Raw genomic sequence first — 16,989 nt, 5'->3', positions numbered from 1 at the left:
AGTTGTCAACCATGTTTTGGGAATAAATTTATGTAAGAAATTTGTGTAGGATTAGTTTAATGCGTGGAATGGATATAACTAGCAAATGTATAAATAAGTAGTGTAGCTTACAGAAACAGAGCCACATTTGAAAGATTTTCACAAGAAGAGGAACACTTCACAGGGCAAAGTCTCAGATCTGTCATTTGGCTTGTGCTTTTTATTTTGCACAAGTTGTAATACAAATTGTTGCCGTGCTTATTTAGAATTTTAGACTTACCTTCTTGCTCCTGCTGTGCAAATGTATGGCATTTCCTATAATAGCTTTCGCGCACCTGTTTAGAAAAGTGAATCTGATAGGCTTCCTTTAACGGCACCCATCCTATTTTTTAAAACTAATAGAAGGCTTTTCCTGCAGAAACTCCAGCCTCTCGATTTTGAGAGCCAAATGTCTGCTATGCAGAGAAATTGCGTACAGACGAGCAAGCGCCTTGCCCACAAAGTACCTGCAAGAAAGGCCCTTTTTTCACCGTGTTTGCTGTGGGTTCCTCACATTGCAACTTCTGTACTGCAGGCAGTCACTGTAGTGCAGTGGGCGCCAATGGCTGAATCGTGTTTCCCTGCAAATACTTCTATTTACAGATTGGTGGTGGCAGTGGGAGAGATGTTTATTTTTTTATTTGATTCTATAACTTTTGGCATTTGGCTTTGGAACTCTTGCTTTTGTGCAAGTTCCTGCCCCCCCAGTCTTTTGCCTATTTATTGTAATTGCCACACAAGAGACTTACAAATCACTTCATGGATTTATCCTTGATCACGTGAAATTTTACATATTTTGATTATGGTCTGTCTTCCCTGGTTTAACATTATTTGTCTAACTTTACCTTGTTTTTTGGTCACAGAGGTTTTTAATTGATTTTTGCTTAGTGCAGATGCTACTAGGTAGGCTGCTAGGCAGGCTTTTTCTTACCCGGCTTTGTTAAGAAGACATTATTTTGTTTGTTTATTTTTTTTTCCTTTAGGCTTTCTGCAGAGGCTGCTTTTTTCCCTTCTGTATAAATGTGCGGTCATGTTCTTCCTATTTCCTTTAATTGACTGAACAATATATTTGCTGGTGTAGCCTTCACTGAATATGGGCACTCTTGTGCTTTATTAGACTTGACAATGTTTAAACAATACTAATTCTCACACCCAGCTGGCTTTTCAATTGATTTCTGACCTCTCTGTTGCTGTATAAAACACGCTGGAACGTTACAGACATCTTGGCATCCCACCCTCTGGAGACTTGTTTTCCTTTAGAGGAAAATCAAATAAGTACTACAATCTGTGGGTTTGTTTGTTTTTCTCTCATACTTTCTGCTGGGTATTTAAATAATATTTCAGTGTTTTGACAGGCTTTTGTACATCGTAAGGTACTATTTTTTTATGCATATACCCTCGAGGGTGGGGAGGGGGGAAGTTGTATTTTATGGTGAGATTTGTTAGTTTGCTCTTTCATTTATGGAACTAAATATGTTTGTCTCTTCACTTAAAACAAAATACACCTGCTTTCAACTAATCCTCATGCTATATGTAAACTTGCCATTTTAAGCCAGTTACAATTTTGCATACTTGAAACGTGTTTCATGAACAGCCAAAGAACGTTTGCAGATGTTAGTCATTTGTTTTCTGTATTCACTTGTATAGTATTGAAGCAGCCGGAAGTTTGGAGCTGAATATTGGAATCACAATTCCAGGGAAGAGTGAGGCACTCCAGTAAACTTTTATGTTGCACCTTGAGATAAATCTGAGCCCTCACACTTTATTTCCTGTGTCCCAAGATGTGTTTTAACCATTGGTGTGAGATGCATGTTCTGCCATGAGTCTCTCCAGTCCTTTGGATTTCTTATGAATTTAAAATAATTGGTAAATATTAACTTCCATTTCGTGTGAAAGCTGGGCAGCCACCTTCTTTTTTTTTTTTGCTGCTGCACAATACATGTGCTCATACCTGTTTAATGAGGTGTTAGGAAGGTCAGTACTGTACATCCAGAGCTGCTGGAGGAATTATGCGAAATGAGTAACGAAGAATGAATATTTTCATCAGGCTATTTAGGCCATGTTTTTTCTTCTTTTATTTATTGCAGCTGGTCTGAGAAACCGGAAGAATGGAAATTTCAAAAGACAAGACAAACGTGGCTGCTTTTGCACATGTATGACAAGGAGAAGGTTTGTATTAACTCTCATTTTTCTTAATACCTGGCTATATAAAGTTTTATGCATTAGTTATAGCTGCCCTTTATTAACCAAAAGTTGCCTTACACTTTTCTAATTTTTCAATAATTTATAAATCAGTTGCTATATTTTTTAACTAAAAGGATCAGTCATTTTAACTGTTGAAAATTAGTCTTTTAATTTTGAAGGCTGATCTTTCTTCTGTATAACATAGATATTTATACTTGCTGTATGTCAAATATAAATAGAGACAACTCATATTTAATATATTCTCAGGAAGCTCCAGATTTATATCTGAGTTGTCCTTAGTTTGAATTTCTGATTTTGTAACCCAGTGCTGTCAGCTGTGAACCTGAGAGTCCTTGGTAGCTGGTATTGCTTCAGATACCACTGACTATGTGCAAAATAGTGCCATATTGTCGAGATGGTAAAATAATTTTCTCATTAAAATATGAGTGAGTCTAAGTGAAACTATATATCAATGTTAAATGCAGAGAGGAAAATCAGGAGCTAGACTGGCATTGTTACTGAAAACCATTGATTTCATAACTTGGAAAACAGCATAGGCTTAATTTCCTTCAAATGTCTGACCTTCATGGTATTGAGTGGAGGGTTTCAGATCATTCATTTTGCTACATGATAGAACAAACCATCTAGCCTTTTGCACCGTGACTCATTTATTGATGCATTTATTTGACATTCAGTCAGCTTTTGCTCATTATTTTTTTGCATCTAAACATTTAAGCGTAACCATCTTTCCGACCCAAGTAATTAAGCATTTCTTAATCCGACTATCTGACATACAGTGTTACCTTTACGATTAGAAATATGTTTAGAGAACCATATAATTAAAAACAGAGCTTCATGAAGCTCTAAAATATTCACACAGTGTAATACTTTGAAAGACTAGTCACAGAATACAAATCTGATTGCAGGTATGTAGATTGCTCGGTCCTTTATTTATTTATTTTCTTAAAGTCTGTATCAGCCTTTAAGAATTTACATACACTCTTCAAAGCCACCTAGATATTGGTTCACAACCAAAATGATTGTGTTGCCCTTTTTACCTGTTTACTTTGGGTGGTTGTATTAAAGTATCCTGGAAAATAATTAACTGTAGCTAGCATTCATTTGCAGTGGATCTGTACATCATGCATGACTTAAATTTGTGTTTCTCAGCATTGAAATGGATACCTTCCTTTCTAGATATTTTTTTTAAATCTGAGAGTGTGGTGATTTATTTATATTCCAATATTTTTTCTGCTCAATAAACTGAGATACATTGAATATGAAGCATAAATAATGATTAACATCTGCATTTAGATTCAGTAAAGTTAGCAGAGCTACCCAAGTGCTTATAGTTAAGTATGTGATAAAAAATCTCTTCCTTGATGAGGACTGTGGTGAGGACAGACCAGCTTCTTTGAATACATTTTCATATCCAGATCCAGCTTCCTGTCCATTACCGAGTAAAATCTGTCGGATATGCAAGCGTGACTACAATACAAAAGGAAACATGAGTTTCTTTCCTTCCTAAGCCCCATCTTTGATCTCTTGATGTCACCTGCATGCCTAATGAAAGGCCATGCTTAGAGGTATATTAAGTTTCCTAAACTGATATGCCACTTTCTGTAAGAAATACGTTGAGATTTTTACAACTTTTTTTTTTTTTTGAGCCTCTTTAAAATCCATCTGCTAATTGGCTGACAGCTACAGAGCCAAGCCTGTCTACCTACAGTGTGTATACTTCTTCAGGATCCTATATAAAATAAACCCTGGATGATTTGTTGATCTGGAGTCGTTTGGCACAGCGTCTGTAGGAAATAACTGTGTCGGTTTCTTCAGCTTCCGGACTGCATCCCCCAAAGCTTCACAGATTGGTACCTGCAAAGCAGCTTGTTCTGTGCCAATAACTGTATTTGCTTTGCAAAATATGTGGGTCTCCGCCAATGTGAAAATACTTTGAGTTACACAATATAATTTTTAAGAGATAGGTGTCTCTTTTCCTGCTATTTCTTGGATTTTCTTCCTTCATGGTGGCACTTAGCTACTGAGCATTCAGAAGCTGTCAGCAGCCATTTCTCTTTTCAATGCTTCCATTTCAGTCAGGTCCAAGGTGAACTATTAGCTAGTTAGGATGCAAGGGAGAAAAAGAAACAAGAAAGAAAAGAGAAAGAGAAGAGAAAAATATCATTTTTTTTTTTTTTTTTTAAAAAAAGAATCCAGTAAGCATCACTTCTCCTTTCCAGAGCAGTGGTTAGAGGTCTTCATATGTAATTCCAAGCCCTCCCTAAAACCTCATCTTAGAGAAGGGTTGCATTCCTTTATGGAAAATCTCACCAAGCATCCTTGAAACTTCAGCTCTTGCAGTACTGTATTTTAAGAATTAAAATTTTGATTCTATTAAGTTTTTGCTGACATTTGGAAGGAGACAAGAGCCCAGCCCCTGCTATGGCCCTATAGTGTATGTAAGTTAGGAGGAGAAAATATAATCCTCCCTTGTCTACTTTTTGTGTGCTCTTGTTGAAATAAACTAAATTGTTGCAATAGAGAGAGAAAAAAAAAAACAGACTTTTTAAGCACTTGTGCTTGGGGATGAACACTAAATGCCTGTAGGCCTCAGGCAGCCACATGTCTGCTTCTAAATGTAATCTTTCTGAGTGTAGAGTAGGCTTTTAATTGCCCCTTTAAGCACTTTCCTTAAATGATACAATAATAACTGCAAACTACACAATGAGATATGACTATATCATGAGGTCTGAGAAAAAGAAGCACAAATTAGGTAGATAATTTGGCTGGGGTATTTAATACAGAAGTGTTATTAAGCTTTAAAAATCCAGGACTGAGTTTTTGAGTAAACGGGCACTGTCGTGTTGAAGTTGTATGTGTTTGAGCATTTTTGTGTTATTGGTACCAGTTTACTATGAGCAGGAAGGATTTCAAAAATATAGCCATTTTCATTATGTTCCAATGTGTTTGGTGTATTATAACAACATTTCATGTATAATCAACTTCATTATTACTGTACAATTCTTATTTTTAATATCTGTGTTACATGAGAGCATTTGTTGGAAGAATTAGGAGGTTTTCCATAGCATGTAAGTTCATTTGTGATTTACTACTTTGTAATATCTCTGATAGATTTTGGCAGCATTGGAATGTTCTTTCTTCCTCTGCCTTGGGAATGATAAAAGTTTTGGTGATCAAAGTTATACTGCCAAATGTTGACGCAGAAATAAGTTGTAAATTAACTATCTGTTGAAGTTCTGCCCTCTCTGAAATGTTGATAGTTTGCAGAGTTGAAACAGCCCTCAGTTAGCCTCCAGTCCTTTGAATACTTGTGTATGTGCTTGGCTTGACTCCTGTTGACCAGGCCTTTAAAATTATGTGTATGTGAAATGAAGCATGGAGGACAATATTTGCCAGCTGAGGTGATTTTAACATCTCCTGATTGACTGAAGAAATATCCTCTTTTTTGAGGGAAGTTTGTTCCCCAGATACCCAGTGTAAAGTTAAGATAGGCTTCATTGTAGATCCGTTAGCTTAACGCTATTGAAAATACACTGGCTTATGGTTTAAAGTAGGAAATAAATCATTGCTAGGTGATAAATAAATCTTTGCTAGATTATTGCCAAGATTAATTCAATGTAATGATTATCTAAATTGTACATTGGACCAGTTAAGCTAAAATTTAACCTCTTACTAGGTAATTAGAAAGGAAGAGAAAGGTGGGGGATAATGCAGAGAGACATGAGACATGTTTGGTTAGGAGGGCCTATCAAGTTAATGTGATTTAAAAATGATTTCCATATGCCTGAATTTAATTTGATTTTCAAATTCGCTGCTGTCCTCTCATACAAGGATTTTGTCAGAATCCCCAGTTATTGTTTGCTGGTGATATCTCATCTTAGCAAGCAAATAATTTTGGGCAGGGATGAGGAGGAGAATCTCAGGCTTTCTCAGATACTTCCAGCCAAATTCTTAACTCAGACATGTGCATTCTGTTGTCACTTGAATTCAGCATGGTTTGCGTACACATATCCAAAAGTAGGGTTTGGTTAGTGCTTTTTTATTTTTTTTTTTTCTTCCAACAACCCTTGAAGGTTTGAGATCATATGCAGGGAGTGTTTGCATTTGCTGCTCAATGTTTCCACATCTGTTTAGAATTTGCTGTCAGAATCGTTGCCCGTCGAAGCACATGACAGTCCTGTCCTGATGGCCTGGCCCTCCCAGCAGCTTCCACGCTGGCAAGAAACCCTGTGCTCAGTGGTGGGCGCTGACACAGGCAAAAACCTCTGCTGTTCCATGGTAGTCTCAGGTGATCATTTGGCAGGACTGTGAAGGAGCATTGAGAGAAGAAAGTAAAACATATTATTTTTCTTTTTCTCCCCCCGCCCCCCCGAAGGTTCCAGATGACTATTTCACCATTCTACTGGATTATCTGCAGGGACTTAAAGGCAGCGCGCGAGATGTGACCGTGCAGAAAGCTGAAGCCCTAATGAAAGAACTTGACGATTCGGATGCAGAAGACGCAAGCCTAGTGGAGAAGAGTGAGCGCATACGCCAAGTTCTGCAACTGCTGTCCTGAACGTGCCCTTCCTGGTGGAGACAAGGATAGAACGTCACATGCAGATACTGAACATTAATTGCAAAGATGGATTTTCATAAAGAATCTTAATACTAAACTTTCAGGCTTTGTACTCTTATGGTTTTTTTCCCAATTACAATTTTTTATCATGTGTTACAGTGACGTCAAAACAGAACCTCATCTCTGGGTCATAGACGTGCCATTTTGATTAAGAGTAATCTTATTATGTGTCTGTCAATTAGCTGTTTTTCCTTGTTGTTTTTATTTTTTGTCCATTTCTCCACGCTATTACTGTTAAATGAGAGGAGCTTTGCAGTTTTTAATAAGACTACAGAAACCAACCGAAAGCTGAGAGGTTCTTTAGGAATGGCAGCTTTTGCAGTGAGCACAGTGCAGGGCTAGCTCAGCCAGCTGTAATCCATCACTTTCAGCTTTAGAAGCATGTCGTTTGGATTTGGGAAAGATCATTTTCAGTCTGTTGAACACTGGTTGTATAACGCAGTTGCTTATTAGTACTTTAAGTGGTGAGGAGATACCGTCAACTTTGTAAGATTTCCTTTTATATTTTAAAATTTTCAAATGCTTTCTGGCAATTGTTTAGATATTCAGATAATGAACAGCTGAGAACAGATGAAATCTTTTGGAAGTATGTATTAAAATCATGTGATTGTACCTAAACTTACACTGTGATGAGAAGTGCTGTGCTGCAACCACTTGCATATAGTCTGCCAATACTTTATTTTTGTCTCTCTTGTAATTATTATCCAGAAAAGTTCATTTTTGTTCATTTTCTTTGACATGGGACACTTGTTTCCAATGAACGTGTTCAGAATGAGACTTTCAAGACCAAGAACATTAATTACTCAAGTTGGATGACTGACTTTATTAAATAAGACTTGTGTTTGGACAGCATTCTTGACCTTACTCTTTAGTGTTTCTGGGAAAAAAAAAAAAAAGAAAAAAAGAAAAAGAAAAAGATAAAAACATACTTTTTAAATAAGTATATGAAATGTGTGTTTTAAGAGTGACTGTCCATGGGAATTATGACTTTAATTTGGAAGGGTGCTGGAGGGAAGGGTCTATAATATACAGCCAAATTTTAAATAAGAAGCATTTGAGTGAATGTGACAGTCTTCGCAGCCATGAAGTGCCACAAGTAGAAACAGTATTCCTAGTAACACTTACACATTTTGACTTCTTTAAGATTGTGTTTTCAGCCAAAAACGGTGAAGGATCCCGCATGCCCTACTCTAAAGCAGTTACTGCAATGGAGAAGGGGCTGGTCTGTGGCCACGGAGCTGCCACTGGATCTGCTCAGGGAGAAACAATTGATGTGGGCTGCAGAACCCCTTCTCTCAGAGGGTGAATACAGTGTTGGAACAGTGTTTTCCAAAGAGGTGGAAGGGATGGTGGAACAGGCATGATGCAGGAGCAAAGAAGACACAACATGCCAAAAGGTTTGGCAGAGGAGCGTGAAGAGGAGTGTTGGGTGAGAGGGTGCTATGAGTGGAGATTTATCTGGGAAAAGTGAGGAGAACCGATGGTGGAAAGGTAGGAAGCCTGGGCTGGAAATGCAGACTGTCACAAAGCTTGAGTGCCTGTAGGTGAAGGGGCCACCTTAATATCATGGCCACCAATTTATGCTCCAAGGATGTTTCTTCCCCCATCCCCTTTTCCTTCCCTTTTTCTACCACTAATAAGGTTACTAGTTGGAGGGATCTTTCTGAGACCCAAAGCCATATAAAATGGCTCCCAACGCAAAAGCTGGATAAAAGGATCTGTAATAAAAGGACGTGATACTGATGTTAACTAGTGAAAGATCTTTGATCTTGTATTTTATGTCTGAGAACATGTACTTAAGAATTACTGTCACACTAAGGAGAAGCTGATCCTTTTTTTTCTCTCCAGCTCAGGAAGAAGGATTTTCTAAGAGATGAAGTTTTCACAGTTTCTTTCTGTGACTTAATGATTTCATTTGAGCAGTCATAGAAGATTCCTCCATAGATATCTTTGTATTATCTCTTAGGTATTTGGAAATTACTATTTTTCATCTCTCTGTTGCTCAGAATGCACTCCATTGTGCACTCAATAGGCATTGTAGATCAAAAACACGAACACATTGCAAACATTTTTTGGAAAAGCCTTGTAATAAGGATTGTAAAAGCAATATCCAGGCAGAAAAGATGTGAACCTTTATTGGCGAGTTTGACATATTTGTCATGCTTTGCATTTTTTGTACTTTAGTTCATGTGCAAATGTTGACCAAAAACTGTAAAAACAGACTTTCTAGATGAATTAAGTTCTAGATCATTAATATTTCTTTTACAACAATTTATCTTAATAGTTAATTTATATCTTAATTTATCTTAATAATATTTGGAGAACAAGTAGAGTCTCTCACAAGTGCAGTTATAGCCCTTCATGCAAGATTTTGCTCTCTTCCTCAGCTGCAGTTCCAACCTTCACTTCAGCACTGCCAGTTCCTGGGTGAAAGGAACAGTTGTCAGCCTTCCAACTCTGGAAAATTTGGAAGCTAAAAGCTTAAAAGGTAATAAACTCACCTGTAGAAACTATCAGCAAGGTATGTCATCTGTCACATGTTTGTCAGTGTATGGTGCTGTTCAGATGTCACTGATGTCTACAAAGTGGCTAATAGGCTTGTAAAACTTCTGCTTTATATTACCACTATATATTTCTTGGGTTTCAAAGCTTCATAAGAAATATTTTAAGTATAGTCTTATACTTGATGGCATAATGTAAGCAGAAAAGGACACTTAATGGCATTTTGATCTTTTACTTCCGAAAAATCTTTTTTTTGGCTGGCAAAGAAGTCGTCTTCACAACACCCATGAAACACGAAAGTCCATTTTGGGGAGGTATGGATCGTTAGGCCCATTGTACAGATGAGATTGTGAGGACGCAGGTGGTTTACCCAACACGATGTGCAAATGTGATAGCACCTCTGGCAATCAGATTCAGTCTCTTCCACATACTAGTCACCTGGGCAGCTTCTGCTTCCCACTCAGCTCAGCATTATAATCTAGGAATTTACATTGCATAATGAGTAAAGATAGCAAGATTTCCTCCATGATTTATTTTAAGTATGTCATTACCTTTATTGGATTCCTGTAGCTGGTCTGAGCTATGCAGAAAGATGTAACCTGTTACATCATTCATCTTGGTTTGTATTTGGTCACTCAGAATTTTCAAATCTCAAGGCATGTGCAGCATAGGCAATTCTATGGATAAAGAAATGACAAAATCACGGCTATTCATCCACTTAAATCAGTCTGATGTGCTGATAAAAATTAGATTCATGGCTAGAAGAAATAGTGCGTAGACCAACAAATTACATCTTCATCTGCCTACTCTAATTGTCTTCTAGCTGGGTTAATCTGTATTGTAGAGCTTTGACTAGGAAAATTCATATCCTAAGAGAATGCTGAAGTCAGGACTTCCCGGCAAAATAAATAAGCATTAATTACTCAAAATTGCTTAAAGCTGGAGCTGTGCCTCTAATGGCAGTACTAATTACTCAAAATCTGACAATGAAAAAAAAAAAAAAAAAAAAAAAAGCTCTCCCTAGTTTTGCTGATCTTTGCTATGGATTGTATGTCTTCTAGGTTCTCTGCTGTCTGCCCACAATTTTAATTTGCTATCGCCATTGTAAAATTACTGAGTAAGTGAATTCTCTGTCCGTATTTGGAAAATATATTGTAGTTGCTGAATGTGTAGTTTATTTCCTTTTCCACTCCCACTGCAGAACAGCTCTGCTTCATTTCTCTTAATTTATAAACAAGGTGACTCTTGGCGCATCTCCCATCATTCAACTAGCTTAGAAATTCACTTCTTTGAGATTTTTGAGTGGTTTTTGTTTGTTTGTTTTTACTCTTGGCACTGAATAAAATGAAGACACATTAAAATCACATTTCTGCAAATGGAAAAACAATGATAAACAAAACTTGTGAAGTCAATCATTCAGAAAATTATAAAACATAAGAATGGAAATTATCTGTGTAATCTTAATTTTGCTCCTTCGTGCATATGTAGTATGATGCAACCTTTAATTATGTCATCACATGCTGTATTTTCATAGTGTCTTACTGATAAGACATTTATTCAGTGTTTTTCTTGTAACACTCTATTCTCATTATGAAAATCTAAGTCTACGAAGTATTATTAAAGCTATAGAAGCAACTTTACTGTGTGGATTTGATCATGCAAGGATGAAATAGGTGGGAACTTTCCTATTGACTTAATTTGGCATGGGATCTGGTCACAGATATTTGATGGCAAATGTTCCCTTAAACATTTTTCAACGTTCTGATTCATTTATAGTCAAAATAGTGAATTGATGTTACTTAATTTAAATACAGTTTTGTTGACATAAAATCTTCAGTGGTTTATTCTGGTTTAGCCTTGGGTTTCCTTTTATGTCTTCTTTTCTGTATAGCTGAATGAGCTAGTTATTTCTGTCTCTGCAAATAGGGATATTAGTTGTTTACAGTGTTTCCAGTCATACAGGGACATAATTAAGTATTTTTGTTGTTGCATGGCAAGCCTGTTTTAGCAGTGTTTTATAATTACATGCTATTTAAAATTCTTCATAAGAATATACATAATAACAAGTTTAAGAGGGTCAAAAATATATTTTTAAAGTACTTTTTTCCTACAAAGAAAGGGGAATAGTAAATTCAATGAAACTAATGAATAAAAGGTGGGGGAGGCCAAAGCACACAGTGGTTTGTCTTTCTATGTCAAAACAAAGCTGAATAAGATGCTTGTGCTACTAGGAGAGTTTGGCTGGCGTTACAGAGGGAGGGACCTTTGGACAAAATCAGAAGAATAGTCATACAGTTGCACTTACTGATTTTTTTTTTCCTTACATGCATAAAATGTCTGGCATTCCACTATGAAACCCACAAAAACACCTACATCACAAAGTTAAATAGGTTTCAAAATCAAATAATTAAAGGTCAAGAAATGCCACACATATATAAGTTGCCAGAAGAATTTTAACTCTACCTCTTTATGCTTCCAACCTGGATACTGAATGAAGGAGGATTGTGTTAAACAAAAACAAACAAAAGTACGTGGTCACATAATTAAAGACTATTTTCACTCAGCCTTGTTTGCAGATGAAGGTGAAATTTAGTTTCATATAGCTTTAAATATTCCAAAATTTTAAAAGAAATGGGATAGATAATTGAACTATCACATAGCCCTTTTGCTGTTCCAACAGTCATCTGTTCTCGTTGTTGTCCTGTGTTGTGTTGTCTAGCTCAGGCTGAAAGCCTCTGGACACACAATCTGTCACTCGTTTGCTTATAGCTAGTCCTAGCTGTGGCACGGTGGAAATAATCGTTTGCTCTTGGGCTGCTTCGGGCTCATGGAAGGGCTTTGAATGCTCCCCTGTCCTCCTCTAAGTTGTTGCATTTCCCTCTCCAGGCTTTGGCAGCTTCCTTTGGATCTGCCCAGCTTTCCTGGCCGAGTCCAGCGCTGTGGGGCTGCTTGCGGAGTTGGCCAGGAGAGCGGTGGCATTTGGAGCCGTGGGGCTGCAGGGTCGCAGGTGCTCGGGATACTCGGCACGTGGCTCAACACCTTGGTGCCCGTCTTCCATGTTGGGCTGCTCAGGGCTGCAGCTGGTGTATTTGTCACATATACGTGTATACTGATGTATGTATGCACTTTTTGTGGGTTGAATGTGGCTAATCAACCTGATTTATGAGCTATTTGAGCATATTCAAAGCTTAGGCCACAGCCATGGTGTTTCTCCGATAGTATAGCTACATATAAATAGGTTTTATGGACTTCTCAAAGATGGTGCTGTTTATACTTGCAGGATCCTGGGGATGACTGGACAGCACCTTGATTTACCTTGTTAAATAAAATCAGTCTTTCCATGAGCTGTCAGAAATACGCGTTAGCAGATAGACTAGTGACTGCAGAGAGCCAAGAAACCTTGTATGGGCATCAAACAGAGGGCAAGAATGACAGCAGGGAATGTAACCTCCTGAAGTCACGTGCTTTTGGTTAAGGCAAAGTGCCACCTGGCACAAATCCTGGCTGCCATAAGGTTAAAAATAACAAATAGTATCCCCATTACATAAGGAAATCCTTTGTCTTTGTTTAATTGGGCACTATGATACACAGAAGAGAATAAATATGTAGCTTCTCTGAACTCTTACTTGTGGCTACTGCTTAGGGCCAAAACAACTAAAAATACCACAGCTGCTTCTAAATGGAGCCTTGTATACAAACTACTGGTATTAAACAGATGAAGTCTGTGTAAAAGGCTAATGTCTAAGCATGCTTCTGGTAGCATAAAACCAGTTCTTCATACTGGTGACACCTCAGACCCAAGAGAAGGGGTCTAGGCCTCCTTTGTTGCTTATAAAAACCTTCAAAGTATCTGCCTATTCCAAGCAATTAGTAAACCCTGTGGATGGCTGCAATCCTTCAGTCAAGTTCCACCACTTATAACAGGAGAGCGGAGCAGCTCTGATGAGGCAAGTTATATTGAAACTTAGCAGTTTATCCCAGAAGTGCAGACTGTATTCACTCACGTCACCTGCATGCCTGTGAAGCCTGCAGACCCTTACCAGAAGGAAACTGCTGCCTCCTTTTCAGTTGAATTGGCAGTTTTCAACCTTTATTCTGGTCAGAGGAAGGCACTTGGTGCAGAGCAAGAAGGATTACACGAGAAGGACGAGTTACTTGTTTGGAGCTGTCTCAATTTCTGAAGCTGAAGCTGGGACTCATAGAAAAGACAAGTACTCCAGAACAGTGCATTTTTCTTTTGAGACCTGCAGATCACCTTCTCCTTGTTCTGATTGCATTCAACATGAGACACTTAGTGATGAAACTACAGTTGATGTTCAAGCCAAATTCTCATGCCTCTACAGAAGCTGTGCCTGAGTGAGGACAATGTAAGTGAAAATCTAACTGCAGCTAGAAAGTACAGCTGTCCTTGTGCTTGTCATCGCCTTGTAGACCATGTAGCTGTGATGTCTTCTAGGTCAGTACAACCTTTACTTAGAAACCATTATGAACTTGTTTTTGAAGCTTCCAATATTTGCTGTAAGCAGGAATATTCTTCAGTGGAGGTCCTCACAGTTCTATTCTCAATGCTGTAGTTTACTCTCACCATCTCCTGTGTACCTGAGACAATCTGCTACCAACCCTTTGGTAAAAAACTCTCTTCTGGTGCTTACCGATGCAGCTAGGATAGTAGAAGGCATTTGGGGGTCTTCAAGTCCTGTATATGTAATATTCCATAAGAACCGAAATATCTTTACAACTCATTCCAGCTCCCTTCCCAAGGAAGGATTTCCATCTGAATGGCCCTGGCTCTTTCCCAAGGAGATGTCCCATCAAGCAAATTCAGACCTTATGTTCTAGATATATAGTGACCTTTTAGTTAAAACAGATTATGCCAATCCAGGCCTCATTGCAGACAGCATGTGGCTTTTGGAAATAAGGGGAGAGGGCAAAGAGATTATTTAAATCTTTAAACTGCCTTAGATAAATAAAAAGAAACATCTGAAAAAAAAACGCTCTGATAAAACTTGTGAGCATCTGCCTCTTGTGAGGGTATTGTAGATGCCTGAAATAAGCCTACATGCTTATATGTGGAAGAACTCAGCTGACTGAACTAGCAAAGATGGTAAAGAGGAAAACAGCTCGTCAAAATTAGTGCTAAAGCTTGCTTTTTTTTCAAAGTAGACCAGCTTTTTGTTTTTGAATGAGTTTGGTATAAATACAACAGATTCAGAATCCAATCAGCTGTCTAACAATTGAAGAGCTCTCTGCTTGTAGTTGTTGTAGTATGTTACTTTTCAACAGCCAAGAGGGTAAAAAAGAGAATATAGTTTGTGTAAGAAAAACTACAGTCAAGTTGACAATTATTTCCAGAGATTGGCTCAATCTTAGAAAATATTCATTGGATCTCTAAAAAATCCAGGGATTCCTCCTCTCTTTTCTAAATCCTTTTTGATATTATTTCAGCTGTCTTGGACAATGGAAGAAAAAAAAGTGGCCGCAGAGAGATCCAAAGTACATCTTGACATCGTTTAATGAGAAAATACTGTCTTTTGTTGAATTACCCAGTTTAACACAGAGCAGGCAGAGACTCTGAGTTCTGTTTTACATTTTAAGTCTTGGTCTCTGTAGAAGATGCATGTCTGAAACGTGGCAGGTGAGTGATGGTTTATGCTCTTTCTTGCTCGAGTGTTACAGATGATTGCTACTCAAAGACAGGAATGAAGGGAATGTGACAAATACGGTTCTTTTACAAACAGTATGTCTTGCATACCTTTCTGCTCTACTTGTGATACTCTCCTTTCCTTTTAGTAGAACTGTATTGCATACAATAGAATATGTCTATCAGCCTTGATTTGCATCATTGCTGTGGCAGTGGGTCTTGTATACCTCATAAAACTGCTTAATAGTCAAATTAAACTTTTGACCTGCTGTACAGCTGCAAGCCACTGGTGTTCTGAATCTTCAGCAGGAGGCTTTGAACGATATTCTGAGGAATCTAGCGTTACTTCTGATTTAGGCAACTGAATGCAGACAATAGAGAACACGAGCTTGTACTTCAGATGTTTTACGCACAAAGGAAATTTCACTATGATGTTGAACTGCGTGAATGATGATTGAAAATAGCAACTGCAATATTCATTCCTTTATATCTGAAGTCAAGTAAATGCTAATGCTTGTACTATTTTTTTTTTCTCAGAGCACTGGAACTATTTCCAAGTCACTCATTTGCCCATGGAACTTCCTGCTGCAAAGACTCAAAAATAAGTTACCAAGTTCTGCACCTGCTGCCCTATGAATGAAAATGTGTTGTAACATTTCCAGGTGATTTTTCTGAATATTTGAAAATGATAAAATAAGGCTCTCAAAGGAGGACATATATGTCAAATGTTTTATCTAGAAAATCCTGCCATTTTTCTCAGACATGACCTTTACCTAGGTCATCTTATCTTTCTTGCAAGCCAACTAGATCATTATAAAGGGCATCTACTTCCCTTGAAATGGATTCAAAATCCAGCTCAGTCCTTTTTATGGATCCAAGAAAGTAAAATGCTTGTAGTCATGTTCTGATTGTCAGGATGCTAAGGCTATAATTCAAGTCATTAGGCTTAGTGTATAAAGCCCTTCGTAATCTAAGTCTTAAGAATCTGAAAGGTCACTTGCTTCAAATAATCCTGAACCATAAATGTGAAGTGCTCATGGTGACTGTTTTAATCCTAAAGTATCTCTTTAAAAAATACTGTTTTTTTTTGTCCCTGAACCCTATGCACTTTGTTTCAGTATGATATCAGAGGACATGCAAGCAGCTTGACTCTCACACAACATGATGCAACAGAGTTTTATTTTTAAAATATTTTAATAACTAGATTGAAGGGATAGGCAGTTTGCAAAAGGCTTTGAACATGCAGTGTTCCTGTGGAGAGATCTCTGCTGCAGATAGTCTATCACCAAGGTTTCCAAAATCCTCCCCGAGATGTGTCTGTGCCGAGGCTTGTGTAACTAGCATGAGCAAAGGTGGTTTGAGCGATGTAACCAGCAGAACTTTGCTCATCTCCTGATTCAGGCTAGAGAGCTTTCCTGCAGGAGATGGGCAGCTGGCATGGGCAGGTGTTGGGCTGAGAAGGTCTGTCCTGCAGGCGCTGCAGGGCCATGGCCCATTCAAGGAATAGGCCATCAATAGGGGTTTTGATGCCTGGTAGTGCAGGAGGGCCCCATGCAAGGGAGCACACAAAAAGTGTGTGGTATTGTGGGAGGAAAGGACATGGAGCAGAACCTCCAGGTGCCAGAGATGCATGGACGGATGGGAGGGATTGCAGGTGAGGTTCAGTACGAATGTTGCCATGTTGCACCGAGGGAGCCATTTCTTTACCTAGTTTCTTAACTTGTCCTCAGGAGGATGCCAGGCAGGGGAAGTAATGAATGATAGGTTATATTTAACCCTTTTATGTGACACTTTGAATGCCCCCTCTTGATACCCGATACTGCTCTTCATCCGTATCTTTCTGCTGAAGACAGAATGCCTAGTGCAAAGAGGGCTTGATGACTTTCCTTTTTAATATATCCATGCCTTTCAATTTGTTCAGTATGTGGAGTGATTTCATCCTCATATTGTATTTATTGAATGATGCTCTGGATATGGTTAGTTCTGTACCCTGAAGGGCTTTCTT

General features: G+C 38.2%; 1 protein-coding gene across 3 annotated transcripts in view; it reads left to right on the top strand.

Moving 5' to 3' along the window:
- Positions 1 to 6,882, top strand: part of CHLSN (cholesin) — a 110,983-nt gene extending 104,101 nt beyond the window's left edge. For all 3 annotated transcript variants that reach the window (XM_088529455.1, XM_088529454.1, XM_088529456.1), the window contains exons 4-5: positions 2,106 to 2,187; positions 6,599 to 6,882. In XM_088529455.1, coding sequence (XP_088385581.1) covers positions 2,106 to 2,187; positions 6,599 to 6,781 — 265 coding nt within the window. In that variant the 3' untranslated portion in view covers positions 6,782 to 6,882. The remainder of the gene's footprint in view (positions 1 to 2,105; positions 2,188 to 6,598) is intronic.
- The last annotated feature ends 10,107 nt before the right edge of the window (positions 6,883 to 16,989 follow it).

The sequence above is a fragment of the Tinamus guttatus genome, unplaced genomic scaffold (genome assembly GCF_059628265.1).
Source record: "Tinamus guttatus ecotype Peru unplaced genomic scaffold, ASM5962826v1 Tinamus_guttatus_pri_ptg000330l, whole genome shotgun sequence".
NCBI lineage: Eukaryota > Metazoa > Chordata > Aves > Tinamiformes > Tinamidae > Tinamus > Tinamus guttatus.
This window is presented reverse-complemented; position numbering and strand designations above follow the sequence as displayed.